General features: G+C 41.8%; 1 protein-coding gene across 1 annotated transcript in view; it reads right to left on the minus strand.

Moving 5' to 3' along the window:
• LYST (lysosomal trafficking regulator) overlaps positions 1 to 13,231 on the minus strand; it is a 556,878-nt gene that overhangs the window by 283,366 nt on the left and 260,281 nt on the right. Inside the window, 2 exon segments of the mRNA XM_044290763.1 lie at positions 3,000 to 3,224; positions 3,226 to 3,565. Of these exon segments, the coding sequence (XP_044146698.1) occupies positions 3,000 to 3,224; positions 3,226 to 3,565 (565 nt within the window).

Genomic DNA, 13,231 nt, shown 5'->3' on the forward strand with positions numbered 1-13,231 from the left:
GACACCCCCCCCCCCCCCCTCAAACATTTAGCCAAGGTGCCTGCTCAATGATTTGAGCAGGCACCGGGTTCCGATCACCACCCGTCGAGTGGCGGTGATCGGAAATACACATGACATACCGATACGTCATGTGTCCTTAAGTACCGGGACAACATGCCGTACCAGTATGTCATGTGTCCGGAAGAGGTTAAAGGAGACAACACTTTTTCTATTCCAAAGGCACTGAAGGTGTGTGCACTTCTATTATGTCTCTCTACAAAATGTTTGGCAGCTCCTGAAATGTTCACATAGGATGCGTTACTTATATAATTAAGATGCTCCAGTATTCTGTTTTTCAATTTGCGGGTGGTGCTTCCCACATATATCATACTGGGTACATCTGATGACATAAATAACATTTTAACTGTTTAAATTAGAATATAAGATTTTAATCGCAAAATCTGAACGGTGTTCTGAATCACTGAAGGTTTTTGTAGGTGTGGTGTACCTACATGTCTTACATGGATGTCCTCCACAGCGTGCAAAACCCATGTATCTCAACCAAGTGTGAACATTGGCCTTGGAGCTGGAGGAAAAGAAAGAAGGTGACAAAATAGAAGCTACCGTGGAGGAGCGTCTTGGGACTACTCTGCAGCCCCCTACAAGCTACAAGGAAACCGTACAGGGCATCATCCTCACAGGATAAAAATACTGCCCTGGACAATACTCTTGATGGCCTCAAAGTTGCCTGCTTAATGTTAGTGTTAGCATAGGCACAACTGTATTGTCTGTAGGTTGTTTGCAATCTTTGCAGCGAGCGATATTACCTCTAGTAATCATCCATTGAGGATAGCCACTTTCCAAAAGTAGCTTGGTTATTGTTTCACATTCCTGATTAAAATTGGGGCAAAATTTTCCCCATCTCTAGCCAATTTGGTAATGTCCTATTGGGAGGAACATTACATCTTACTGGAGCATCTTAATTATATAAGTAATGCATCCTATGTGTACATTTCAGGAGCTGCCAAACATTTTGTAGAGAGACATAATAGAAGTGCACACACCTTCAGTGCCTTTGGAATGGAAAAAGTGTCTCCTTTAAGAGGGGGTAGCATTAAAAGAATACTACCACAGAGAGAGAGGCATATTGGATATTCAGATTAGAAACCAGATATCCCAAAGCCCTGAATTACAAGAAGGAACTAATGCACTTCTATTGTGCTCTCCCCCCCCCCCCCTCCCCTTTTCTTTCCCCTCCTTCTCTGGTACTACAGGATTAAATCGATGTCATTATCTTCCGTTGTTGCTTTTTTTCCTGTTTCCTGCTTTATGTCATGTAATTTTTGATTGCCTTACATCAAATTCAGTGTACATGACAGATTTTTCGGACTACTGGACAAGCATATGGCTTAGATTCAGCTCTACAACTATTTTATTTGTGAATATATATATATAGGAAATTTCTTTCACTTTTTTTGTGTTTTCCTGTGTTTTGTGATCTCACTGTTGGAAATCACAGTTTTAATTGATCACATGTGAAAAGGTTTTCAGTCACCATGTGGACCACAGATCCAGCTTGATAATTAAGACACCTGAGTGGCCTCCTCCTCTACAGAGGAGGAACCCTTTTTCCTCAGGAGTCTATATATATTTTACATGGATCTAAGTTCCACATGGAGTTATGAATAAGAACTGTTTAGTTTGAAACACCTAGACTGCGAATGACACTAATGGAGGTTGTACCACTGTATGAATTTTTATCACCGCAATAAAGGAACCGACGGCTCAAAAATTACTGGAGTGCCGGATTGCCTCTCTCTTTTATCCTAGTAACAAACAGCCTTGTTTTGTAATCTCTTTTATTTTGCTGAGTTTTTTTATTTTCTTTACTGAACATTATGGAGGCTGCCATCTTGCCTAAACTCTGTGACCTGTGCAGAGGTAATTTGTACAAGTAAGGACTCATGCACACGGCCGTGAGCGGTCCGTGGTATCCCAGCCTGGATTCATGCTTAGAGCAGGAGCGCACAGCATCATTGGTTGCTATGACGCCGTGCGCTTCAAGCCGCCGCTGTACTCCAGTAATACACTCGTATAGATCATACGAGTGTATTACTGGAGTACAGTGGCGGCATGAAGCGCACAGCATCATAGCAACCAATGAAGCCATTCGCTCCTGCTCTTAGCAGGATGCCAGGCCGGGACACCACAGACCGCTCACGGCCGTGGAACACGGCTGTGTGCATGAGGCCTAAAGAATATATAAGGTTTGACAATCACCTATTGTGAATGGTGGATCCTGTGTTATTTGTAAACAGAGGTAACATCTCCTTAGCATTACAAGCAAGTTTAGAATAATATATTACTGCAGTAAACTGACATGTATAAACTAAGTGGCACTGATTATAAGGCTTAGTAGCCAGTGTGAAATCTGCAGGATGTTCTGTTTTTTTTTTTTTTTATATATATAAAGATACAAACATGAAAAATTTGAATTAACATCAAAAATTCTTATTATAGGTTTAACATAAAAATGTGATTTAAACAATAGTTAATTTTCTGTGAAACATTTCCTTTAACTGAGGAACAAACAGGGCATTACCCTGGTGTCCTCTTTCATCTTTTCAGCTGCAGGTCTGCCAATTCCCAGACTTCTTCTTCTGTCATCCAAGATGCATATTGTGCAGTAGTTAGGCCAAGACATGCTGATGCCCTCAGATTCGCCAGCATTGCTCACATGTGCAGTGCTGGCCAACCCAAAGGTAGGAACAGACAAGCAGGAAGTGTTTTAGACTAAAAAATTAAGTGTGAATCAGGAAGTCTGAGAAGTTGTGTGATCATGTTGAATGACAGAAGAGTTGCCCAGAAAAGCTGAAAAGCAGGTCACGTGTAAGCGTTTTGTTCATTACCCAGTTAATGTGAATATATATCCTTGAATCGGAGGGTTGCTTTAAAGAACTAATCTATGTACATTTTGTATTCTGAAAGTGTGCTAATTTGTCATAAAAAGTATACAGTACCTCTCTTCCATATTGACTGGACCAACTACCGGGGAGAAGGAAAAGTTCTCCCAATCTTCCATTTTTTTCTTCTCAGGATCATCTGCCCAACTTGCACTGGGAAAAGATGCAACTGAAGGAAAATCAAGACTAATGCTTGCAATACTGCCTTGTCCTTTAGGCGAGTAAATTCCTTTAAGTTTATCAGGCCTCCTCAAAACTGTGTCCTCGCAAGTGCTTTCTTGAGGTTTAAGTATGCTTGACATCGTTTAGAGTGAAATTGTCTGAATCTTCTTTAGGTGGCTCTGTAATTGTGATACAGTCGGGACGATTACCCCATTCACATACTGTCTGGGCTGATTCTTTTATCAAAACGTCTAATCTGTGGTCATAGTTACACACAGCATCTTCCTTCGGTTCCTTGTTGTCTGTCAAATCAACGATACTCTTACTAAAGCTCCCTTCTAACCTTTTTGGCTGCACTCTGGGCGAACAAGAAGGGGATACTGGCAAACTCTTGGAACGAGACCTCTCAACCACAGGAAGCTGTACATGCTGCGTTGATGAAAATACATAACTTTCAGCTCCTACATTAAGGAAAATAAACACATTTTAAAATCTGCCCTGTTTATTCAGCAAAACCAAATAATTTTGTTGCACTTAAGTAACCACTACTAATAATTTATACTATTTATTGAAAGATAAAACAGCTGAACGGACATCAAATACAGCGAAAGAAAAAATAAAATAGTACAGTAATTTTTAATAACAATTTAACTTATAAAAAATTGTGAGCACTTTTTGCACTTCTTCTAGTTTCCACAATTACATCAGCAGTGACCATAAAGAAAGAGAAACACTTGTACAAAGAAAGCCAACTTGAACCCCTTTCAAACATCCACCATACATGTACGGAGGATGTTGGGTCTTTAAAGATGCCGCCTTTGCCATAGCTGATGAGCGCCCTCTGTTACACACAACGCCGATCGTAGCTAAAGGGGCGTAGCTAAAGGCTCATGGGCCCTGGTGCAATAATTCATCTTGGGCCCCCACTTCCCTCGGTGCTTTGGGGCCAGGGAAGCACATAGCCTTCGTTGTGCCCAAGGCAAAAATTGAAACGGAACCCCCCCTCATGCCAAATTCTTAACCTAACCCCTTCCTTCCAGCCAACGTTGAGACCTGCATGCACTTTCTATAATACAAGTGTCTTCTTATGCACCACAAGGGTCTTTGGGCCCCTCAGACTCCTGGGCCAGGTAGCGACTGCTACCTCTGCACCCCCTATAGCTACGCCCCTGACTCAGACGCTATAGTCAATTGCAACCACGGCTTCCGAGTGGTCATTTCCAGGAAGTGTGGCACTCCAGGTGACTGAATGGCTTGTGGGAGGCGTTCAGTTGCTATGGCAGCCTTGAGTTGTCTGAAGGCTCCAAAGCATTCAGTCCCACAAAGTTCCTATCAAGCCATGTCTGTGGAATAGTGTGAATAGTGCATTCTTCTCCACTTTGGGGGGTCCGTTCTGAAGATAGGAATAGGTACCAAGGGTAGGATCCACAATTATTTGACATGGCATATCCGAAAGATATGCCATTGATGTATGAGATGTGAATATTTTTTTTAAAAACATATCAATAAGTTAAAAGGGGTAATCCCACTAGCAATACACAGTATATGGGATGATTATGAAGCTGCAAGTTCAATTCAGAGGAGCGGTATTCAGTCTGGAATATACAGCTCCCACACAGAGCATGTTTGCCGGACTCAATCTGTTCATCAGAAACTGGCTTAATTTGTGTGGGCCATTTTTATGTTTATATAAATTACTTAAGTCCTCCCTCGGAAGTCTCTTCTCAAGCCTAAATAAATGTAATTTAAAAAAAATCTTTCCTTATAACTGAGGCCCATTAAAGGGTATGAATATGTTTTCACTGCCTGGCCTGAATGTCACAGCAGTGGGAGCGCAGCATAGCAGACAGGGAGTGGAGACTCTCGGTGCAACGGCACTGTATTTATTGCACAAAGGGGGTAATTTGCATTATAATAATCTATTTTTCTACAGATTGTTGGCTACAGCAGCTCAAAGTTTCACCTACTGGTAAGTGATGACAAGATGCCCTTTAAATAAGGGTCTATCAAGTATATCATGTATAGGGCATCTGTCAGCAGATTTGTGCCTATGAAACTGGCTGCCCTGTTGCATGTGCACTTGGCAGCTGAAGGCATATGTGTTAGTCCTGTGTTCATATGACCCTGCATTGCTGAGATAAATTAAAGTTTTAATATATGCAAATGAGCCTCTAGGAGCAATTAGGGCTTTGCAGTTACATCTAGAGGCTCCGGTTTCTCTGCAATAGCCACTTTCTCCCCACTTTAACTGAAAGTTGCCAACAAGACAATAGAAATTAGATAAAACATATACGGTATATAAACCAGAAAATAAAAAAAGAACACCTCGAAGGAGTTAAGATTAAAAGACTATCTTACAATATGGCAATGCTGGAGGGTGTCACAAAGTTATCAAAGTTCCAAGATCCTTTTTTCACATTTAGATGCTCCTCCTCTTTTTTTGTCAGGCATCACTTTTGTTTTCTCTGACATAATTGTTTTTCATCTTTTCTCATACAGGATTTTTAATTGGGCATTGCTGAAGTGTTCACTATGCATGCTATAGGAAGGTGTGGACCACTTGAGCAATTAGCGTACTTTACAAAGGGCTAAATAGTGGAACTTCAAGAAGCTGAATGGTCTATCTGTGAAATCTTGGAAAGAGTTGGACAGGAAGCTTCTGTATTGCATTAGTAGTGTTGACGGTGGTAAGGAGGGCACTCACATATGTAGAAAGGGTTCTAGGTAGTGAAGACAGACAGATGCAGGCCACCATTGCCATAAATTAAGAGGTGCTATATCTCGAATGACAGCCATGGCATCATAAATTGGTTATGCTGTATCCCCTGCAGTAACTACCTAAACCATAAGAAGCCAAATACTTAAAAAGCAGTAGTTCTCACACAATCCACTAGCTTTTTTGACATTGCCCTCTTATCACTGGCAAGAGAGCCTGCACTGGTGCCGCGAGAGAGCTCACTAGACCAGGGGTAGGCAACCTCCGGCTCCCACCTGTTGTGAAACTACAACTCCCAGTATGCATACTTGCTCTGCTCTTCTAAGAACTCTCATAGAAATGAATGGAGCATGCTGGGAATTGTAGTTTAACAGCTGGGAGCCGGAGGTTGCCTACCCCTGCACTAGACGCAAGAATGACAAGTTTTCAATGATGAAGGCAGGTGCTGCCTTTGTACTAACTATGGGAGTATCAGAAAGAGCAGGGCTGGAAAGCACTAACTGCCGTTTATGCATAGTGAAGAGACACATAGGGCCAACACCAGGTGTCATGGTTTGGGGCGTCATTAGATACCAGGCCTGTTTCCATATGGTATTAATGGAGGAGGGAACACTGACCAGCCTTCAGTACATCATGGAATCAGACTTACTGCATTTTTTTTATTTATTTTTTATTTAGGAGAGGTAATGAGACACTTGCGGTGCATTAGTCTCATGCAGAGTTTACAGAAATCGAATGATTGCAGGAATTGCCTCAAGAGGTTGTGCAACAAAATATTAAGTCAAAGATACTATCATTTTTGACCAGAACAGTTTTATTAGTTTGTTTTATAAATTATTCAGATGAACCACAATGCAAGAGCAATGTCTGATTTTCATTAGCCAATTTTCAGTAAATTTGTATTAATTATTCCTTTTGTTAATTTCAAGTTATTTCACTGACCATTGTGTTTTTTTGTTTCTTTAACGGAAGTGTACCAACAATTTTGTCCATGTGTGAACATCAAAATATGAAGCATCTATATGACCGTTATTATGCCGGAGAGGAGCCTGAATCACAGCAAAGGGGAATTCCATTCAATGTTAAAAGTGCTTTTAAAAAAAATAAAATAAAATTATACTGAGGACCTACCCTCAGGATAGGTCATCAGTGTCTGATTGGTGAGGGTCCAACACCTGAGACCCCCCACCCATCAGCTGTTTGAGAACGCAGTGGCACTCCTAAGAGTGCTGCTGCCTTCTTGCAGCTTACCAAGTGCAATTATGTACTTTGTATAGCGGCTTTGCTTGGTATCGTGCTCAGCCCCATTCACTTGAATACTGAACACTTGCTACTAGGCCATGTGATCGGTGAACGTGTTGTCAATGGCATAGGAATAGCTGTGAGAAGGCTGCAGCGCACACAGGAGCGCCACTGCCTTCTCAGATAGCTGATCAGCGGGGATCCCGGGTGTCAGACCCTACCGATCAGATACTGATGTTACGGAATACCTCTTTAATGTGACGCTAACCCAATATATACTCTGCTGAAGAGCCCAAAATAAAGAGTGCATCACCTTGATTGTGTGATGTTTGACCAAGCACTACTACTGTAGCAGTTTACACTGTCATTCTCAGCTCTATTACATTAAAATCAGCCTTTCCAGATATTTTCACTTTCTGCTAGTGGGGGTCATTTACAAACTCCATGGAGTACACCTGTCACAGATTGCAGCGCAAATAACCTCTGCAACTTTTCCCCGCTGACACCAAGTCTAAAAAAAGAGGGTGTTGTGTGGGAAGAAAAGGGGGCAGGCCACAGGCCTGTGACCTTTATCATTTTCTACACCTGTTTTAGGCATATAAAATGTTAAAAATTTACGACAGCAAGGAAGTCAGCGCCTCTACATAACTTCGGTGCTAAAAAACTAATAGCCTTAAAATTACTATCATGAGTCAAAAGTATTAAATTAAATTGGAATAGAATCAAAGAAATACAAGCTATTAAATAAAATAATGACCCAAAGTAAATTAAAACACAAAAAAAAAAGGCTGTCTATGATTAACAACCCTACGGTAATCAACTGCAATTAACCCCTTAAACTAGAAAGAGGATCCCATAATGTCATTTAGTCCATTCAGCAGCAATATCTAAGGTGAACAGGTAAACAGAGAAGAGAAGACAGCGCTTGTACGAGTGTTGTGTTCTCTTCAAACCGCTAATTGGTGGGGGTGGTAAAAGGTGAACTGCTTTATGGATTCTGTTACCACGGACCGTAACACAATTCTATGACGGAATGCATAATGGATTGCCTTTAGAGGCATTCCGTTATTTATTCTGTCATAATAGAAGTATATGGGCTGCATAACTGATCGGTCCCGTTTCCATTATGCATTGGGGTCCTCTCCAGCAAAGCAGTAACGGATTTCTTATGCAGCCCACACAGACTACTATTATGACGGAATGAATAACGGAATGCCTCTAAAGCAGCCATATGTTCCCAGGGCCCTTTGTAAACTACTGAATTACCTTAGAGACAGATCGCGAGCTGGATATAATTCCCTGAGGGGACACATGCAACTGTGGGCAGCGTGTTTGCCACCCTTGGTCTAGAATAAACCAAAATCTTGCTCTTCTTAGCATGGCCCTCACTCCTCTTGTTTTAATTGTTTACATGTTTGTTGCTATGTAACTTATGACTTTGTAAATGAAACCCCGATTGTAAAGTTTTCTCACCGAGCAAGCACTCTTTGGGGTAGATGAGGGGGAGGGTGACAGATAGGAGGCTGAGGAAAGTTAGGTAGCTTAGCTGGGTAACAGAAAGTGGAGTAGAGGGAAGAGTGCCAGGGAGGCTAGCCCTGATCTGACACACCCCAACATGTTTGCACGTTTGGCAGATGAGGGGGATGTCAGTCCAGGGACAGCACTGCTGCAGCCGGACACTGTCAGCTCCAGTAAGCAGGGAACCAGGTGAGCAGGGCAGGCCAGACAGGTGCTTGTCACAAAGACCATGATCGCCGAACAGTCTGCTGTCTTCCTGGCGCTAGAGTTAGACACATCGCGGATCGGGTTGATAAATTACTGGGAGGAGCTGGAGAAGATCCAGCGGTCATGGTCCATATCGGAACAAATGACTAAGTTACAGGTAGGTGGAGAGTCCTTAAAAATGATTTCAGGGATTTAGGTCAAAAGCTTAGGGCAAGGACCTCAAAAGGTAGTATTTTCTGAAATACTGGCTGTACAACAGGCCACACAAGAAAGGCAGCGGGAGATTAGGGAGGTTAACAAATGGCTCAAGAACTGGTGTAGGAAGGAGGGGTTTCGGGTTCCTGGAGAACTGGTCCGACTTCACTATCGGCTACAGGCTCTATCGTAGGGATGGGCTGCACCTCAATGGGGAAGGGGTAGCTGTGTTGGGGAGAAAGATGGCTAGAAGGTTGGAGGAGTGTTTAAACTAGGGACTGGGGGAGAGGGAAATTACATTATAGGAGGCAAGGTAGTGGGACTGGGGGAGGAATGGAAGGAGGGACTAGAACAGTTCAAAAACCAGTGTCAGACAGCTGCTACCAAGGCCAATAAGATAATGGGTTGCATCAAAAGTGGCATGGATGCCATGATAAGAACATAGTCCTACCACTTTACAAATTGCTAGTCAGACCACACATGGAGTAATGTGTACAGTTCTGGGCTCCTGTAAACAAGGCACACATAGCAGAGCTGGAGAGGTTCCAGAGGAGGGAAACTAAAGTGATAACTGGAATGGGGCAACTACAGTACCCTGAAAGATGACTGAGGGGAGATCTAATTAATATGTATAAATATATCAGGGGTCAGTACAGAGATCTATCCCATCATCTATTTATCTCCAGGACTGTGACGAGGGGACATCCTCTGCGTCTGGAGGAAAGAAGGTTTGTACACAAACCTAGAAGAGGATTCTTTACGGTAAGAGCAGTGAGACTATGGAACTCTCTGCCTGAGGAGGTGGTGATGGTGAGTACAATAAAGTTATTCAAGAGGGGCCTGGATGTATTTCTGAAGCGTAATAATATTACAGGCTATAGCTACTAGAGAGGGGTCGTTGAACAAGGGAGTTATTCTGACAGGCCGAACTGGATGGACAAATGTCTTTTTTCGGCCTTATGTACTCTGTTATGCACTATGTTACTATGTTGGCGCAATATAAAGATTATTATTATACGTGATCGAGTAACAGATTGGCAGACGACACCTTATGAGAGTTTCTATAATAGCCAAGAGATGGCAGAGCTATTTCCCACAGTTCCGTAGAGGTGAAAAGAGAGGAGGCCAAAAATAGCTGAATGCACTCACAGTTGATCTAACTGAAATGGGCTGGTGGGGTTGTTTTTGTCAGGGCAGTAGCCAGCTTGTTCTATATGGTCTGAATATCATATGCATGTGCACATTAAATTTAGCAAATTTAAGAAAATAAGGAAGAATTTTACTAACAACCATTTTTTGCAATTTTGTTTTATTGGAACAGGCTGAGATCTCAATAAAGAGGTTTAGTGACTAGCACTATCCAAAGAATCTTAATAAAAAGACCTTTACTTAAGCCTTGACACAATATGATTTTCTGCATCAAACATCGAGGCCTGCAGTTACATAAGCATAATTTCATTACATTTAACAAAGACCTGGAAGGGAAATCAGGAACATTCTCCAGTGTCACTTACTTCTGGGTGATACCTAAATTTATTGTTATACATGTCTTTGATAAAAAATAAAATGTTTGAGTAAAAAAAAAAAAATGGTTTGGGTAAAAGTTATAGCGTTTACAAACTATGGTACAAAAATGTGAATTTACACTTTTTGAAGCAGCTCTGACTTTCTGAGCACCTGTCATGTTTCCTAAGGTTCTACAATGCCCAGACAGTAGAAAAACCCCACAAATGACCCCATTTCGGAAAGTAGACACCCTAAGGTATTCGCTGATGGGCATAGTGAGTTCATAGAACTTTTTTTTTTTGTCACAAGTTAGCGGAATTTTTTTATTTTTTTTTCAAACTCTCATATTCCACTAACTTGTGACAAAAAATAAAAACTTCCATGAACTCACTTACATGAAATACCTTGGGGTGTCTTTCCAAAAAGGGGTCACTTGTGGGGTAGTTATACTGCCCTGGCATTTTAGGTGCCCAAATGCGTGAGAAGTAGTTTGAAATCAAAATCTGTAAAAAATGGCCTGTGAAATCAGAAAGGTGCTCTTTGGAATGTGGGCCCATTTGCCCACCTAGGCTGCAAAAAAAGTGCCACATATGTGGTATTGCCGTACTCAGGAGAAGTTGGGGAATGTGTTTTAGGGTGTATTTTTACATATACCCATGCTGGGTGAGAGAAATATCTTGGTCAAATGCCAACTCTGTATAAAAAAATGGTAAAAGTTGTCTTTTGCGGGAATGTTTCTCTCACCCAGCATGGGTATATATAAAATGACACCCCAAAACACATTCCCCAACTTCTCCTGAGTACGGCAATACCACATGTGTGACACTTTTTTGCAGCCTAGGTGGGCAAATGGGCCCACATTCCAAAGAGCACCTTTCTGATTTCACAGGCAATTTTTTACAGATTTTGATTTCAAACTAATTCTCACGCATCTGGGCCCCTAAAATGCCAGGGCAGTATAACTACCCAACAAGTGACCCCATTTTGGAAAGAAGACACCCCAAGGTATTTCATGATGGGCATAGCGAGTTCATAGAAGTTTTTATTTTTTGTTACAAGTTAGTGGAATATGAGAGTTTGTAAGAAAAGAAAAATCATCATTTTCCGCTAACTTGTGACAAAAAATAAAAAAATTCTAGGAACTTGCCATGCCCCTCACGGAATACCTTCGGGTGTCTTCTTTCCAAAATTGGGTCACTTGTGGGGTAGTTATACTGCCCTGGCATTTTAGGGGCCCAGATGCGTGAGAAGTAGTTTAAAATCAAAATCTGTAAAAAATGGCCTGTGAAATCCAAAAGGTGCTCTTTGGAACGTGGGCCCCTTTGCATGGGTATATGTAAAATGACACCCCAAAACACATTCCCCAACTTCTCCCGAGTATGGCGATACCACATGTGTGACACTTTTTTGCAGCCTAGGGGCGCAAAGGGGCCCAAATTCCTTTTAGGAGGGCATTTTTAGACATTTGGATCCCAGACTTCTTCTCACGCTTTAGGGCCCCTAAAAATCCAGGGCAGTATAAATACCCCACATGTGACCCCATTTTGGAAAGAAGACACCCCAAGGTATTCAATGAGGGGCATGCAGAGTTCATAGAATTTTTTTTTTTGGGGCACAAGTTAGCGGAAATTGATTATTTTTGTTTTTTCTCACAAAATCTCCCTTTCCGCTAACTTGAGACCAAAATTTCAATCTTTCATGGACTCAATATGCCCCTCAGCGAATACCTTGGGGTGTCTCCTTTCCAAAATGGTGTTATTTGTGGGGTGTTTGTACTGCCCTGGCATTTGAGGGTCTCCGCAATCATTACATGTATGGCCAGCATTAGGAGTTTCTGCTATTCTCCTTATATTGAGCATACGGGTAATGAGATTTTTTTTTTTCCGTTCAGCCTCTGGGCTGAAAGAAAAAATGAACGGCACAGATTTCTTCATTCGCATCGATCAATGTGGATGAAAAAATCTCTGCCCAAAAAAAAAAAAGGAGGGGAAAGGCGTCTGCCAGGACATAGGAGCTCCGCCCAACATCCATACCCACTTAGCTCATATGCCCTGGCAAACACGATTTCTCCATTCACATCAATCGATGTGGATGAATAAATCATTGCCGGGATTTTTTTTATTTATTTTTTATATACAACGTGTTTGCCAAAGCATATGAACACCGTCACCGCATTAGCTCATATGCTTCGGCAAACGTATCTTTTACTGCAGAGGAGAAATCTCGTCTTGCAGCGCCGCATACACCGACTTGTGTGTAATTTGACAGCAGCGCAATGCTTCTGTCAAAATGCACATCAGTGCTGCAGCTAGTCGATCGGTTGGTCCACCTGGAAGGTAAAAAAAAAAAAGAAAAAACCAGGCCGCAACGCAATAAATTGTATTAACTTTATAATAACTTTAGAACAGAACATATAAACTTTATTTAACTTTTGAAATTGAACGTTAACTTTTTTGCTTACTGGTGTTTTTTTTTTTTTTTTAACCTTTATAGGACAAACCTCTCCTTCCCCATGGGACAATGTGCAAATCGCCCAAAGATGTGGCGACGTGCATTATGCACTTTGTCCCAGGTGAAAGGAGAGGTTTGCAGCAGCTCTGTGTGTGAATGGGCCCTAATAGCCCTGTGTGCCTATCCTGGTGAGATGTGATCCCTATGCTAAGTGTACCTGTGTGTGGTACTTCCGGAAACACTCTCCAAAGCATAGGGCAGGGTGGTCAGGGCAGTCAGGACAGAAATAGCA

This window comes from Bufo gargarizans, chromosome 4 (genome assembly GCF_014858855.1).
Source record: "Bufo gargarizans isolate SCDJY-AF-19 chromosome 4, ASM1485885v1, whole genome shotgun sequence".
Taxonomy (NCBI): domain Eukaryota; kingdom Metazoa; phylum Chordata; class Amphibia; order Anura; family Bufonidae; genus Bufo; species Bufo gargarizans.